Source organism: Lactuca saligna, chromosome 5, assembly GCF_052625555.1.
Source record: "Lactuca saligna cultivar CGN05327 chromosome 5, ASM5262555v1, whole genome shotgun sequence".
NCBI lineage: Eukaryota > Viridiplantae > Streptophyta > Magnoliopsida > Asterales > Asteraceae > Lactuca > Lactuca saligna.
This window is the reverse complement of record NC_136421.1, coordinates 292263906-292280515: the sequence shown is the minus strand read 5'-3', so window position 1 is coordinate 292280515 and position 16610 is coordinate 292263906. Positions and strand designations below refer to the sequence as shown.

Genomic DNA, 16610 nt, shown 5'->3' with positions numbered 1-16610 from the left:
AGACAGGACTTGCAGCATTACTTTCTAATAAAGAAAAGTAACGTTTGAAGATATACACGTCTCATGGATTCTCAACTAAGCCTGTATTAAAGTGAGTTTTTGTATGCAAAGTTTATCCTTTTTCACAATGTTTGACAAAGCATAAATCATAAGTTTTTAGAATGTATAAAACGACTTAACAATGAAAGGTACTTTGAAATCATTATATACTTTGCGTAAGTCTAATGCACACAAAGTATGACAAGAGTTTTCACATAGTAGTAATAAATCACAAGTGATTCATTTGATAAAAACGAGTAAAGTGAAATTTTTGATGTAGAAGACAAGTTTGTAAACAAAACCTATATATGTATATGGTTATATATATGTATAAGTTTTAAAAGATGATTTGGTATGTTTCGTAATTGTTGTGCATATTCTTACGTTTTTATTAGAAACTTTGCATGAAATAATCCTTAAGTTTGATACTAAAGACCTTTTTGTACTTATCACTTTTGTAAAAATGGTAATTAAAAATATTTAAATGATTGTGTTTTAACTTCCTTAATGTATAAACATTGCTCAAAAATGTTAGAAGGTGTTAATAAATCTATAAACCACTTTTGACAGTTTTACCCTTTACTGTCCCTGTTTTTAGAAAGCTCATAGAAAAATACTCGTAAGTCAAAAATTGAATCCGTCACCTCTGAGAGTTTATAAAATGAGTGTACTTTGTTCCTAATTTTTATTATGATTTTTAGTGGTCTCAAACTAGTGTGAAAATGAACATCTTCACAGACTGGTCCGAAATCACTTCTGAAATGACAGGCAGTTTTATAAAAATCGCCATAAATTGTAGAAAAATCGTATGAATGCCTGCGAGTAGTCATTATAAAGGTATAAAATTGAACTATTTGCATATTGTACAGTTTTGAAATATATTAAGTTTAAGATGTTCAAAACAGTCCGTGAACAGGACTCAACTTTTCTATAGAAAGCTGTCATTTAAATTTAAGTTATGTTTAGTGTTCTAACTTGTATTCCCTCCCTTAAAACTTGAAGAAAACATGAAAATGTGGGGGTATGAACTCACCTTATGTGAATACTTGAAGAATGGAAGGTTGAAGATGAACTTTTGGTTGTTGGTTTGATGCTCCAAAACAGCCACTCTTTTGGCTATGTTGCTGTCACGAAAATTTCACAGCAAAAGAGCAAGAAAAACGGTAGTTTACTCACTGTTTTGAATCAATAATTTTGAGTATCAAAACAAGTAACTTCCAGGAGTATTTGGTGGTAAAAATATCAAGCAAAAGGAAGGTGTAGATGGGTGAAATGGTGGCTGAAACACAAAAGGGACAGCAGCCCTTTAGTTCATGGTTTTGATGGCTTTGGAAGGAAGTTCTTGTGCTTGAAAATGAGATGAAGGTTGAGAGAAATTCCCTGGAGTATTTGCTGGTCAAATGAGGGTAAAATGAAGATGAAATTTCAAGATTATGAAGGAGAAAAGAGTGGAAGAGGATAAGGGGACAAAACCTAGACTAGCTTGTGATGGGATGTGAGTTTAAGTGATGTGATCTTGTCTAGCCACTTGCTTGGGTGGTTGTTTAGAGATAGAGTTAGTTAACTAACTAACTACTAGTTATTTAGTTAGTTAGGAGTTCTAGTTAAGGAGAGGGAAGGTCTTAATCTCGAAAATTAGAAGAGGGATTAATAAGCATTCTTAGTAAAATGTCTTAAGTGATTAAGCACTTATTAGTTAACTTGGCACTTATCTCCACCAATTCTCTTATCTTAATTGATTTAGACATCATAAAACTTACATGAAATCACTTTAATTCATGACTCATAACTAGTCATTCACTAGATAATAATACATGTATACTAATACATACATGTATACTTAGTATAAAATAACAATGTAGTTTTTGTGTATTTGAACTTTAATGTTTATGTTTTATTCTTTTTATTCAAAAACACTTAAATACATTTTAATTATACCTTATAATAATTCATTTTATATTTTAATTTATTTGAATATAAAATTTATTGAGCAATGTATAATTTCGTGACATTTAACCGGTTAACCATATCGTTAAACACGTTTTGTCACTTTGGTTCGTATATTTGTCAAATTTAGATCCTTCACATCTATTAAGCAAACGTTTTACATAGAACCTAACTTACTTATCAACTAGAGACATGTTGATAAAAAAATTAAGTTTGTTGCGTTTAAATGATGTTATAAGCTAATTTCACAAATCGGTGATGGTTCGTAGTCATACATCATAACGAAATTATCGTTAGTTACTTGTTTTATATTTCACAAGAACTTATTTAAATAAAAGAGGTTAAATTCTTTCAACCATTCTTGATAAAATACTCATATTGTTTAATAATCAAAACATAGCATCATACGATTGTTCCTATTTTTACCAATTGTTGCATTCTCCCCCCGTTAAAAGAATTTCGCCCCGAAATTCAACTTGTAGACGGGATATCACTAAACAATTGGGGGTGTTTTTTATTATTATTATTATTTGATTCTCACGTTCCCTAGTGAATTCAGGTCCTCGCTTGGCGTTCCAACGGGCCTTCACTATGGGTATGCGGCTTTATTTCGTCCTTTTGACCTCCTGATCCATGATTTTCATCGGTTCTTCGATGAAGTTTAGACTCCCGTTGATTTAAATTTCATCCAGTGGAATAACAAGAGTCTCATCAGACAAGTTCTTCTTCCGATCCTGGGATGCCTTCAATCATTCACGGGTAAGAACAATCTTCTCTGTAGTTTCTCGTATGATCTGGGGGCTGGTGAGAGTGTTGTTAGGAACTTGCCTGTTAGCTATTTGTGTGTTACCTACCTCATCCCATCAAAGAGGTGAACTACACTTGCTTCTGCAGAGAGCTTCGAATGACGTGACCTTGATGTTAATGTAATAGTTGATGTTGTATAAGGATTCGATGAATGGTTCTTCATCTTTGTCTTTCAGTTTGAGGGTGATAAAAAGGATTTCTTTAACGACTATTAAAAACACGAGGGGAATCGTCTGTCCCTTATCCAAAATGATAGATAGTGGTATACTATGCAGCCTCGCAATCTTCTTGTGATATGCCCGTGTCAGCTTTTCTATTTTTCTTTGTAGCCTTGGTCGGTAGAAAGTGTGTGGGTTTGGTTGATTTGTCTACGATTGCTCAAGTGGTAGCATGTCCATCCTCTGACTTGGGTAACTTGTCATGGAGTTCATGGTATAACTCATAATTGATTCATCTATCATCTCTTTGTGTTTATAAGTCGTATATAATTAAGATTGAAAAGACAGTCGAATCGGTGATTCTATTCTAAGCCCACATCCAAACAAGGAAAAGGATTTAAAGCGAAATTACCAACCCTAAGTCCGTAGGATCTTGATTATATAGGGCTCCAATACTTGCGGCCAGGCGTGAGTGCTTATGGTCCATTTGTTCCTCTTGTTCCTTTATGAAACTAGATCCTAATGTGCATGTTTCAGCGGACCTTCATTACTCCGCCTATCACTTCGACCGATCAGGATCGTGCGGTTTTAGGTTTATTTACTTATGTTCTTCTAAATGTTAGCATATTCACTCGATGAATTAGGGCAGCTATGTTTTGAAGTTCATGGTTTTGATTCACTGCTAGTTTCTGAGCTTGGATTTGACTTGTTGTAAGCGTGGTATTTCTAGATGATCTGTTGGGGGATACTACGGGAAGGTTGTAAAGATTCCTCATATGAGTACTTCGGGGTTTTGAAACTAGAAACCAATTGGGGTTTTGTGTCGGGTTTGTCATTATGAATCGATCGTGTCTCAATAGTCGATGTTTAAAGTGACAGGGTCTTTTATAACACATGGAACTGGTATGGGTAGGGCCACACCAATCCACGTCGAATCCTGATGTCGGTACTTCTCATTGTAAGCCGCTTGTTAGTGGGATAGTGAAATATACATATGTGTTTTTAGTGCTTTTTAGTCTATCTCTATTATTACTGCTATGAAGGTTTTGTTGAATGATTGGGGGTGTTTGTTCGAGTAGATTTCTAACTTGTGACTCAAGGAACTCCCCTGCGTCCCTACTATCAATTGGAATGTATGCAAATAAGTTATCGAGGAGAAACGTACCCAGAATAGTCGTGGGGTCTGCAATAGCCTCCCCTTGGCCCATTGCGAATACTCGGCCTCCTTCACCAGCATTCATGACGTTTGACTCCAGGCAGTCCCTTCGGAAGTGTCCTGTTACTCTGCACTCATAACACGCACGGTCTACTCCTACATTTTTGGCTGGAGCAGTTGGTTGGGCTAGTTCTCTATAGTAGCGTACGGTGTGTCCCTTTCTATTGCATTTAACGCAATGCATTTCACGGCAGGATCCGTGATGATGAAAGTTGCATCGGTTGCACATAGGTTGGTTGCCGTTGTACGACCTTTTGGGTGTAGGAGTATGGTTTGTTGATTGCTTTTTGGCGTTTCCTTGAGTTGATTTGCCTCCCTTCTTGCTCCAGGGTTGTCGTTTCATGTTCTTGTGTTCGCACCTTGCAGTATTCTTGTAGGTAGCTACTGGTAGGTGGCTTCGATTGTTTCTTTGATTAGAATTTTTGATATCGTTTCCTTCCCTGCTTGAGTTGACAGAGTTATTGTATGCTATAATGGCTGCCACTGTGGCTATAACTATAGCTTGCAAAGTGGCGGTGTCCAATTGTAGGAATGGGGTTGCGTTGGTAAGTTGGTTATTTCCAGTCCTTGCTGCGCCGCTAACGTTTGCTTAAGACAGTGTTAGGCGTGTCAAACCCAACAAATAAAGGGGTACGATATACTCCAAAATAATCCCACTATATTGCACTAAAAGGTAGTAAAAGGCAAGCAGGGTCGATCCACAGAGACACAGGACAATTGGTCTATACCTATTTGCACAAGGTACTATGGTCACCAATAGTAAAGAGAGGGGGGGTTTAGAATGTAATGATTAAACAAATAATTAAAAACATAAGCAATCAATTAAATGCGTGAATTAAATTCAGAATTTGTGAGGACTCCAACCCCATGTATGACAATTTAGCAATGTGACTCCAAGATGACACAATATTCGTTCAATTCTATTTAAGTTGGTACTTGAAAGTGCTAATAAGCTCTAACACTTCCTATTCACCATATTAATTAACCAAAACAAGCTCTTTGATTAACCCTAACCTTATTAACCTAATCTAAACAAGCTCTTAGGATTAGATTATAAGATTGCATGAAGCTTTATGTGAATGTTCCCAACAACACCCAATACCCCTCATAAGCTCGGGAGTGTAAAAGTGTATGAATAAGATTTACACCAAATTCATTCAATAGAGATTAATTTAATGTTTGTTACTTGTTCAATTTCACAAAACAATTACGGATTTTGTAAAAGAGATAACTTGAATGACCTAACCCTAATTCAAATGGCCAATAAGAATCATAATTAGAATCAAACATTCGATTGAAGCAAAATCAAATTCATTAAATAGAAATTAAGAACAAATATCATGTCATATGAATGAAGTCACTACCAAGAAGTCAAAACATGAAATTGGAGAAATTAGGGTTCTAGCCACACATGGCTAGAACAAGATCACAAGTCTAAAAGATGAAATTAAGTGTAATTACAACTTACAAAAACAAGAATTAATGTTTCCAAATGGTTAATGGACAAACCCTTGCAAAAAGCTTCGAATTCCCTTCTCCAATGGTGCTCTGGTATGTTCTTCTTCTGTCCAAATGACCCTCAACCCGTAATATGAAAGATAGGAAAAACTGCCAAAAGTTGGTTTTTGGGTCGAACACGGCCCGTGTTAAAATAGGCTAAACTGACACGGGTCGTGTTCAGCAACACGCCCCGTGTTTATTTGCACTAAACTGACACGGGTCGTGTTCAGCATGGTCAACAGCTCCCATTTTGGTCAAACATGCCCCGTGCCCACTTTTCAGTGTAAATTCAACACGCCCCGTGTACCTCTCTGACTCCAAATCCAAACTTGATTTTTCCAACTTTTTCGTTCTTCGCCCGATCGCCCCGAAATCTCCACCAATGCTTCCCGACACTTCCCAAAGCGCGTTCCAACCTCCGGGTTACCTGAAAAAGATATAGAAGTGTGCAAATAAGGTTGTTCTAGAGACTAAAATGAATATGATAAAATGCAAGGAAAAGGAAGAACAATTGTGCTAATTATATGCATAAAATGGGACTGAAAGGTGTGCAAAAAGGTGCACAAGTAGCACCAAACAAATCTCCCCAAGCTTAGACCTTTCTTGTCCTCAAGAAAGAACAAGAACCGGACAACAGGACGATTTCTAGATGGCAGAAAGAAAAACTTAGAACGAAAAGGGGATGAAGGATCCTAAAGGTTAAGAATGAATGCATGCAATGTAATGCCACGGAAATATGTACAAAATGCACCTGAGAAACAAAATGAAGCAAAAGAAAAGAAGATTAAGAACAAACACAAAATATGTACTTTTGTAACTAAATAAAGGTACGATCAGACTTTACATCAATAGGGCTTCGATCATTGATACCTTGGCAACCATCCTGTTTCCTTCCACATATCACAGACTCTCAATGTGAGGAAGACCCAAAACGGTGTAACCCAATAATCCAACCAAAGTTTTATTTAATCTTTATACCTTACTAAGCTTTATGGGCGAAAATAACATAGTCCGGATTTCATGTCCTTAAGACTAGATGGCTAAGAATCAGAATCGACGCCTCCTTAAGAACCCGTCACGGCGAATCAGCTTTCGCTGAAACAGTGAGCCCACCCAAAGGGGCTTAGCTCCTATGCTTTCACTTTTTCGAGAGCCACAAGTATCATATCACACAGTTCTTCATTCGCTATATTTGACTTGAGTTGGCTTTTGATTTGATTGAACTTTGATTTGTACTTCGTTTTGAATTTGGATTCTTCAATCTTCATCTGTGGAATTTCTTTAGATTTCTTCGTTTTGGCATTTGAAATTCTGATTAGGGTACTGGATATGACAGTTGTACGCTTCCTTCATTCTTGACTGTGTGGGTCTGATACATAAGCTCTCTGTTACCGCGGGGGTAACGCGTGTCAACAAATAGGTCCGTGTTTTGTGGGTTCAGAGTTGCCGATAAAGATTCTTTTTAAACATTCAAAAGCAAATCATCCTAAAGCTGTTATTACCGCCCAAAAAACGTTTCAATATAATTTTTTTTTTATTATCTGAGGGTAGGGTCTTGAATTACGGTATTTGGGTCCCCTAGTTATGACAGCTGATTCTATGCTTCCGGTAACAATCCGGTTGCTTCGGTATTTTTCATTTCATGGAGCAATTGTATGTAAAGAGTGTCATCATCTCGTACACTTTTTTTTTTTGAATGAAATTTGAAAATAAGAAAAATTTGAAAATAAGAAAATGCATGCATGAGAATGAATGAACCTAAAATACAAGTCTACCCCTCCCCAAGCTTAAAGATAAGCATCGTCCCCGATGCTCGGGGAGGGTGGAACAACCTAAAACGGAGGTGGAGGAGGAGGATAGTAGCTGGGGTTTCGGGTCCAAGCCCAGAAGTCCTCCTCATGTTTGCATTGACGCTCTTGATCCCGAGCGTACTGGGTGGTGAAGGTGGAAAAATTCTGGGTCAGGCTGGTAATATCCTGCTGATAGGTGTCGAGGCGGGTATGGATTGATTGGAATTCGTCCATATATTGTTGATGATAAGGCGGGGGTGTAGCAAAATGGGATGAGCTGCCACCACCGGTGGGAGAAGCATGGTGAGGCTCCTCCTCTTCTTCATCATCATCACCATCTTCCTCGTTTTCTTCGCTTTGCTCATCGACCTCGGTGTAATAAGATTGGGGGAAGATGTATGGAATGATTTTCCAATCAGTCATATGAATGGGATTTCGGAAATCAAGAATGCCTTTATTTTCTGGTGTGATGAGGAGCTTGGGATCATGATTTTGACCCACGGTCCAATGGTGTGTACCATCACCTGCCGAGCGGAAGAGTCGCATGGACTCAAGGACAGTGGTGGTGAGATAAGGCTCACTCGACAGTGGCTGGTGGGGACCGGGGTATGGGGCTCGGATGTGGGCGCTCTTGGCGAGCATGCTGACAATACCCCCGCAAACAATCTTTCCCGATCGGGATGCGCTAAGGCGGATGAGCTTGTGGTACAGAAACCGACCATAATGAGGAATGAGGTTATTCTCAGGATGGGTCATTGCATAAAGGATTTTAAGTTCCAGCGCGCTAATGGTGCTTCGCTCCTCTCTAGGGGCGACGAGCGAAGCAATGATTCTATGAGCTACCTTAATCACAGGATGGATAAGTGATGAGGCTTTAGCAGCGCTAGAGACATATGGATGTAATTGGGTGAGCTGGGTCCACCAAGTCATGTTATAGTATCCTTGGATTGGATCAGTGGGGCCAAATGTGTTTTCCGTTGGGGCCCCCACAATGGCATTGATTTGATCCAAGGAGATCTCATAGTCTTGATTCATTAGACGGAAGTAGAGGATCCCATGATCTAAATAAACTGAGGATAGAAACTTAGCTGTTGGGACTTTATAGCTCAATTCATGGACCCTCAACAAGCCGTGCCACCCTATGTTGCGAAACATGGTTTTGACTTGATTGTAAACATGCAACTCTTTCAAAGTTGGAACATGCGCGAATTTTTGGATGGCATGACCTCGTTTAAGGAATGACTCAAGTTTGCCCTGTTGAACTGGGCCAAGACATACGACACCAAAATGAGACGGGTCGGCTGGGGGTGTTGGGGACCTAGATGGAGGTGAGGGAGATCTGGATGGAGGTGATGGAGATCTAGGCTTCCGACGGCGGGTGGATGATTTGGTTTGTCTTGGTCTTTTGGAAGATGTAGCTTCCATAGTCAAGTTTGGGACAGATTAAAAGTCAACGGGTCAAAATGTCAAAAAGTCAACTGTTGACGGGTCCAGTCAACTTTGAACTTGGCCACCAAAATTTCGCGGGAAATTTGGTTTTCAAAGATTTCCAACTAAGAATCAAGTCCAAAAAGACCACACTCTCAAGTATTTGACTCAAGAACACAAAATTCAAAGGTTAGGAGTTGGAAAGAATTTACCGAATCATGTGTTGGATCGTGTTGTTCTTGATGGAAAAGATCTTCTTTAACCTCCCCAAGCTTGCCCCTTTCAAGATTGAGACACTAAAACACCAAAATCAAGTGAGAATTTTTGGATCTAGGGTTTGTCAAAACCCCCAAATCCACCATTAAAATGCAAGAAAATGGTGTTTAAGATGGAGAAGATGAAGTGTAGATGGTGAAAATCAAACCTTTTTGTAGATGAAAGTCAAAATCTTGAAGAAATTGAAAGGTATTTGATGAAAATCGGACCTAAGGTTTTTGTTGGGAGAGAGGGGTTGTTAGGAAGTGAAAGTGGGGATAAATGAGGTCAAATCCCGATTTTTTTTCTTTAAAAAGAGGAGTAACTGCTGCGCGGACACGACCCGTGTCTCAGCAGGCAAAATTGACACGCCCTGTGTTGGGGGGTTTATGTTGCGTTATGGACTAACACGACCCGTGTTGGGTCAAGGCCAAAAACAACACGACCCGTGTTGCTCTCTGGAAGAATTTGGGACTTTTTTTGGACGAACACGACCCGTGTTGGGTCAAGGCCAAAAACAACACGACCCGTGTTGCTCTCTGGAAGAATTTGGGACTTTTTTTGCATGAACACGACCCGTGTTGGTCCCTGGATCCTAATCCTCACTTTTTGAACTTGAAAATTTTCCTCTCTTAGAAATGAAATACTTTTGCATTCCTAGGTCCGTTTGGTGATTTTAAATCATGATTGAATGCATTTGGAACATTGAAAACCAAAAACTCAAAGAAATGGAAATTGTTTTTAAGTAAAAGACAGAAATACCCCCGGGTTGCCTCCCGGTTAGCCGCCCTTGTTTCAAGTCGTTGGCTCAACTTTGCCCCTGCATATGCTTCATTCTAAGTAATTGGGCCTCTCCAACACATCAATCTTCTTGCCACCTCCTTCAACGGAACCTTCAACCTTCCTTTGGCTTTCTTTTTGCGCATAAACCAAAAAGGTCTTAACCCTTTTATATCAGAGATTGTCCACTCAATCCTTTTTTGGTATTTGTTCAGCATGGTTATCAACTCACTCTCTTCCTTCTTCGATAATTTATTTGAGTTGATGACCGGTTGAGTGCTCTCCTTCTCGACATGTATTTGCTTTATAGGGCCCAGTGGAGTTTTTGCTCTCGAATCTTGTGCTTGTTCCACTGGTGGAAGGAATTTGGCTTTAGTGGTGGGTGTGACTCTACTTCTCTTCCATTAATCCACACGTGCTTATCATCCTTGAATTTCAAAATCTCCAGCACCTCCTCGTTTGTACCGCACTCCTTTGCAAGTTCTTCGGCTTTGTACCTGTCTAATTTTTGTGACAAGACTAACTCCACAAAATCATTGTTAGTCGAGTTTAAGCTCATTTCAGCCAATGGCTGGATCATATTCACAAATTTAACAGATTGAACATCAGAAGGAACCTTTTTTTCTTCATGAACATTGAAGTTGATAACTTCACCGTCAAATTCCATACTTAAAGTTCCATTGTAGACATCAATTTTTGTTTTAGAAGTTTTAAGAAAAGGTCTACCCAAAAGTATGGAACTTGAACTTGGAGAGTCATCATCTCCCATATCTAAGACATAAAAATCAGCCGGGAAGATAAATTCATCGACTTGCACTAACACATCCTCTAGTACACCCTTTGGGTGTACCAAAGACCGGTCGGCAAGTTGGATGATCACACCGGTTTTGCTCAATGTTCCTACACCAATTGATTTGAAGAGAGAATATGGTAGGACATTACGGATGCACCTAGATCGAGCATGACTCAAGGTACATGAAGATTCCCCAATTTGCAAGGTACGGTAAAGACACCGGGATCCTTACACTTCGGGGTCATCCTCTTTTGCAAAACCGCGGATACATGCTCCCCAACTGTTACCACTTGATTTCCTTTTAATTTCTTTTTAGATACGCAAAGATCCTTAAGGAACCTTGCATATCTAGGTACCTGCTTGATGGCCTCGAGGAGTGGAATGTTGATTTGAACTCTCTTGAACATTTGCATGGTCTCACTCTCCTCCCGTTCTTTCTTCGTGCTCTTTAATCTTTCGGGAAATGGAGCAGGTGTGGCTGTAGAATCAGTGATGAAGGGCTTCTTTTTGACTGTTTTCTCTTCCTTTTTCTCTTCTTTGGTTGCTTCTTCGACCACTATTTCTTCTTCCTTTTGATCAACTGGCACTTTTGGACCATCATAGCTCTTTTCGCCTCTCAATGTGATGGCACACACATTGTGCATTGGGTTTGTTTCAGTTTGTGCAGGTAACTTTCCTTGAGATTCCAATTTGCTTACAGAAGTGGCAAGTTGTGAAACTTGTTTCTCTAAGTTCGTTATGCTTGCTTTTGTCTCTTGTTGGAAAGCTTGTGTACTAGTTGCCAAACTCTTCACTATGTCCTCTAAGGACATACTTGATGAACCCGATTGTTGAGGAGGGTGTAGTGGCTGCCTTGGCTGGAAGTTTTGTGGTGGAAAAGGTGGTCTTTGTTGGTATTGATGTGGTTGACTTGGTTGATAATTTGCCTGTTGATGTCCTCCCCAACCTTGATTGTTACTCCATCTTTGATCACCCCGTGGCTACTCATATCCCCTTTGATTAGACCCAAGAAAACTTCCCTTGGCTTTTGCTTCTTCACAATCTTCCTCTTGAAGTTGTGGGCACATATCGGTTGGATGCCCCACTTGGGTGCAAATACCACACGGGCGGGGTGTGGGCTGCACACCTTTGTCTTTAGCCAACATCATGACTACTTTCGTGAGCTCGGACAATTGAGCTTCAATCTGAGGAGTTTGTACTTCTTTTACACCCCGGGGTGCATCCGTGTACCATTCTTCATCATGGCTTGAATGTTTGGAATCTTCAGCCATGTTCTTGATTAGATTTCGGATCTCAATTGGGGTTTTATCGGGCAAAGATCCACCACTAGAGGCGTTAAGAAGCCTTTTTTCCATTGGAGTCATTCCTTCAATGAAATATTGAAGGAGTTGGTACTCAGTGATCCCGTGATTTGGACAACGAGCACAAAGTTTCTTGAATCTTTCCCAATATGTGTGGAAAGCTTCTCTTTTGTGTTGCTTGATTCCGATAATTTCCCGTCGTAGGGCTAAAGCTTTCATTTCGGGAAAATATTTGTCCAAAAACAATCTCGCAAGATCTACCCAAGTAGTTACCGTCCCCGGGGGAAGGTCATAAAGCCAATCTTTGGCTGCGTCTTGCACCGCAAAGGGGAATGCCCTAAGCTTGATTTGGTCCTCCGTGACATTGTGTGGTTTCATACCCACACATACTACATGGAACTCGGTGAGGAACTTGTGAGGATCTTCGTTCTCCAATCCTCTAAAAGTTGGGAGTAAATGGATAAGCCCGGATTTTAGTTCCAAGTTGGTGGCGGCTGGGTATGTGATGCAAAGAGGTTGTTGAGTCACCTCTTTTCTTGACCATTGACGAAGAGTTTGTTCGGGTGGTGGGTTTGGAGGACCTTGATTCCATCCGGGGTTATGTGCCATGGCTTGAGAATTGGTTGTGGTTTTTGAAGGTGAACTATTTAGGATATTATTAATAGGTGAAGAGGGTAGAGTGGTTTTTATGGGTGAGGTTGTTTGTGGTGAGAGTGATGGGCTTTCTGTTTCTGATGCGGATACACTTGAGAGGGATATGTCCTCCCAAATGTTGATGACTGGGGGATTGGTTGACGAAGAAGTACTGGAAACTGGTTGCCTCTTATGAAGCTTGGCTTGCTTCCTTAACTTCTTTGCAGTCTTCTCTATCTTCGAATCAATTGGCAATGGCGTACCTGTACGAAAAGATCTAGGCATAGAAAATTAGTAACACCGTGTCCCCGGCAACGGCGCCAATTTGTTAGGCGTGTCAAACCCAACAAATAAAGGGGTACGATATACTCCAAAATAATCCCACTATATTGCACTAAAAGGTAGTACAAGGCAATCAGGGTCGATCCACAGAGACACGGGACAATTGGTCTATACCTATTTGCACAAGGTACTATGGTCACCAATAGTAAAGAGAGGGGGGGTTTAGAATGTAATGATTAAACAAATAATTAAAAACATAAGCAATCAATTAAATGCGCGAATTAAATTCAGAATTTGTGAGGACTCCAACCCCATGTATGACAATTTAGCAATGTGACTCCAAGATGACACAATATTCGTTCAATTCTATTTAATTTGGTACTTGAAAGTGCTAATAAGCTCTAACACTTCCCATTCACCATATTAATTAACCAAAACAAGCTCTTTGATTAACCCTAACCTTATTAACCTAATCTAAATAAGCTCTTAGGATTAGATTATAAGATTGCATGAAGCTTTATGTGAATGTTCCCAACAACACCCAATACCCCTCATAAGCTCGGGAGTGTAAAAGTGTATGAATAAGATTTACACCAAATTCATTCAATAGAGATTAATTTAATGCTTGTTACTTGTTCAATTTCACAAAACAATTACGGATTTTGTAAAAGAGATAACTTGAATGACCTAACCCTAATTCAAATGGCCAATAAGAATCATAATTAGAATCAAACATTCGATTGAAGCAAAATCAAATTCATTAAATAGAAATTAAGAACAAATATCATGTCATATGAATGAAGTCACTACCAAGAAGTCAAAACATGAAATTTGAGAAATTAGGGTTCTAGCCACACATGGCTAGAACAAGATCACAAGTCTAAAAGATGAAATTAAGTGTAATTACAACTTACAAAAACAAGAATTAATGTTTCCAAATGGTTAACGGACAAACCCTTGCAAAAAGCTTCGAATTCCCTTCTCCAATGGTGCTCTGGTATGTTCTTCTTCTATCCAAATGACCCTCAACCCATAATATGAAAGATAGGAAAAACTGCCAAAAGTTGGTTTTTGGGTCGAACACGGCCCGTGTTAAAATAGGCTAAACTGACACGGGTCGTGTTCAGCAACACACCCCGTGTTTATTTGCACTAAACTGACACGGGCCGTGTTCAGCATGGTCAACAGCTCCCATTTTGGTCAAACACGCCCCGTGCCCACTTTTCAGTGTAAATTCAACACGCCCCGTGTACCTCTCTGCTCCAAATCCAAACTTGATTTTTCCAACTTTTTCGTTCTTCGCCCAATCGTCCCGAAATCTCCACCAATGCTTCCCGACACTTCCCAAAGCGCGTTCCAACCTCCGGTTTACCTGAAAAAGATATAGAAGTGTGCAAATAAGGTTGTTCTAGAGACTAAATTGAATATGATAAAATGAAAGGAAAAGGAAGAACAATTGTGCTAATTATATGCATAAAATGGGACTGAAAGGTGTGCAAAAAGGTGCACAAGTAGCACCAAATAGACAGTGCAGTTGTTACTGCCGCAGCGATAGCAGATTGCACTATGTTGGGGTCATATTGAGGAGGTGGTGGTGGGGTTGCATTTCTACGTGTTGATCTACGAGGAGACATTGTTCTAATAAGGAAATAACAAGAAGAACTATAAGTTTTAATGATTCGAAAGTCGCGCATTAGTGATTTGTTATATCAGAAGTTTGGTTTACCCCTGAATAGGGTTTTGAGTTCGACTCATAAGGAGAGTAGATAAACTCATGAATTGGAGGGGTATGCAAAGGGTTTAATAAAGGAAATACATCATATATTATAAAACATGGTGCATTACATTTTGTAGTTAGGAAAATTTGACCTATCTAAAGGTTTCCGATTACAAGGTTAAGAAAAGTAAGGACTTTATCCGAGGTCTTATGCTATGACAAAATTTTGGAAGTAAGACAAGTATTATTTGTTACGCGAGCTGGCTACATGGGCCTTAGATTATGCCAACTGACGCTCCATCTCGAGCATACGTAGTTCATGTCTTGCTTGGCGTGCCCGAAGTTCTATCACTTCGGTTTGAGTTGCCGTTAGCTCTCTCTGCAATGCTTCATTTTGATTTACGATTCTCCCGTGAGATAATCCTAACTATCAGATGCGAACTGTGTTGACTCCAGTGTTCGCATCATTTTCCTCAGTTTGATGGATGGTCGTCCGTCCTTGCTCACCAATGCGAGAAATCCGACGAACCAATATAGGAAGGGCTCTGTCTGCTGAGCCTCCCTCGCTCAGGTTGTAGAAGCTTCGGTCTCCGTTGAATGGAAGGGGTTGATCATGTTCGCGGCTCCACCTATCCAGGTTAGTTGCCCAAAGGGGCGTCGAGCCATGAAATTCCGGTCGAGGATTAGGATTTTGAATTGGAGCCGTTAAGGGCAGGTTATTGTTCTCTGGATCTGAGTCTGATTCTTCTTGCATTCTTCTTTAGGATCATTCTCTATCCCTTCTCCATTACCATGGCATTCGGCACCAAGCTAACTCCATCCCTGGAGAAACCGGCTGTGGACATAACTCTTTATCGACAAATGATAGGATCCTTTATGTATCTAACAACTAGTAGACCAGATATCATGTTCTCTGTTTGTTATTGTGCCAGGTTTCAAGCTAATCCAAGAGAACCTCACATGCTTGTTGTGAAGAATATTTTTCGATATCTGAAGAAGACTTCATCTCCTAGTCTCTGGTATCCTGCAAGATCTGGATTCTTCATATAAGCCTTTTCAGATGTTGATCTTGGAGGATGTGGACTGGACAGAAAAAGCACTACCGGAGGATGTTAATTCCTTGACGGAAAACTTGTCAGTTGGCAATCAAAGAAACAAACTTGTGTTTCCTTATCCACAGCAGAAGCAGAATACATTGTTGCCGCATCATGTACCTCTCAGGTTGTTTGGATCCAAAGTCAGTTAAGAGATTATGGGCTGAGTATGAAAAAGATCCCTCTCTATTGTGACTCTGAAAGTGCAATCAGGATTTGTCATAATCCAGTGCAACATTCGAAAACCAAGCACATTGCACTTAGGTATCATTTCATCAAGGATCATGTAGAAGACGGGAATGTAGAAGTACATTTTGTTCGTTCTGCTGATCAACTGGCTAACATCTTTACTAAAGCCTTACCAGAAACAACCTTCAATAAAATCTTACAAGGTTTGGGCATGATGGAAGAAGAGTCGGTACCGAATCCTCAAATCTCTCTTTAAAATTAACACAACCGAGATAGACAGACCGCTCGGTCTATCTCTGCTCTAGATTTTTGGGAACCGACATGGACAGACCGCTCTGTCTATCTCGGCTCCGTAAATCTCGGCTCCGCTCTGTCTACTCTCATTAATAAGATAAGGTTTCTGTTGTATATTTTAAGTTTTTCTGTTTTTATTCTTTTTCAGAAAATTTCAAAAATCCAAAAATATTTTATCTTTCTGCTTTTATTCTTTTTTAGAAAATTTTCAAAAATCCAAAAATATTTTTTCTTTCTGTTTTTATTCTTTTTCAGAAAAATTTTCAAAAATCCAAAAATATTTTATCTTTCTGTTTTTATTCTTTTTCAAAATTTTTCAAAAATCCAAAAATATTTTTTCTTTCTGTTTTTATACTTTTTTAGAAAAATTTCCAAATATCCGAAAAT

General features: G+C 39.4%; 1 protein-coding gene across 1 annotated transcript; it reads right to left on the bottom strand.

The window, feature by feature from the left end:
* Nucleotides 1-10224: 10224 nt before the first annotated feature.
* Nucleotides 10225-11525, bottom strand: LOC145046867 (uncharacterized). The gene is made up of 2 exons (XM_078995125.1): nt 10934-11525; nt 10225-10820 (listed from the first exon to the last, which is right to left on the bottom strand). Exons 1-2 carry the CDS (start codon nt 11523-11525, stop codon nt 10225-10227), a joined length of 1188 nt encoding a protein of 395 aa, XP_078851251.1.
* Between the last annotated feature and the right edge of the window lie 5085 nt (nt 11526-16610).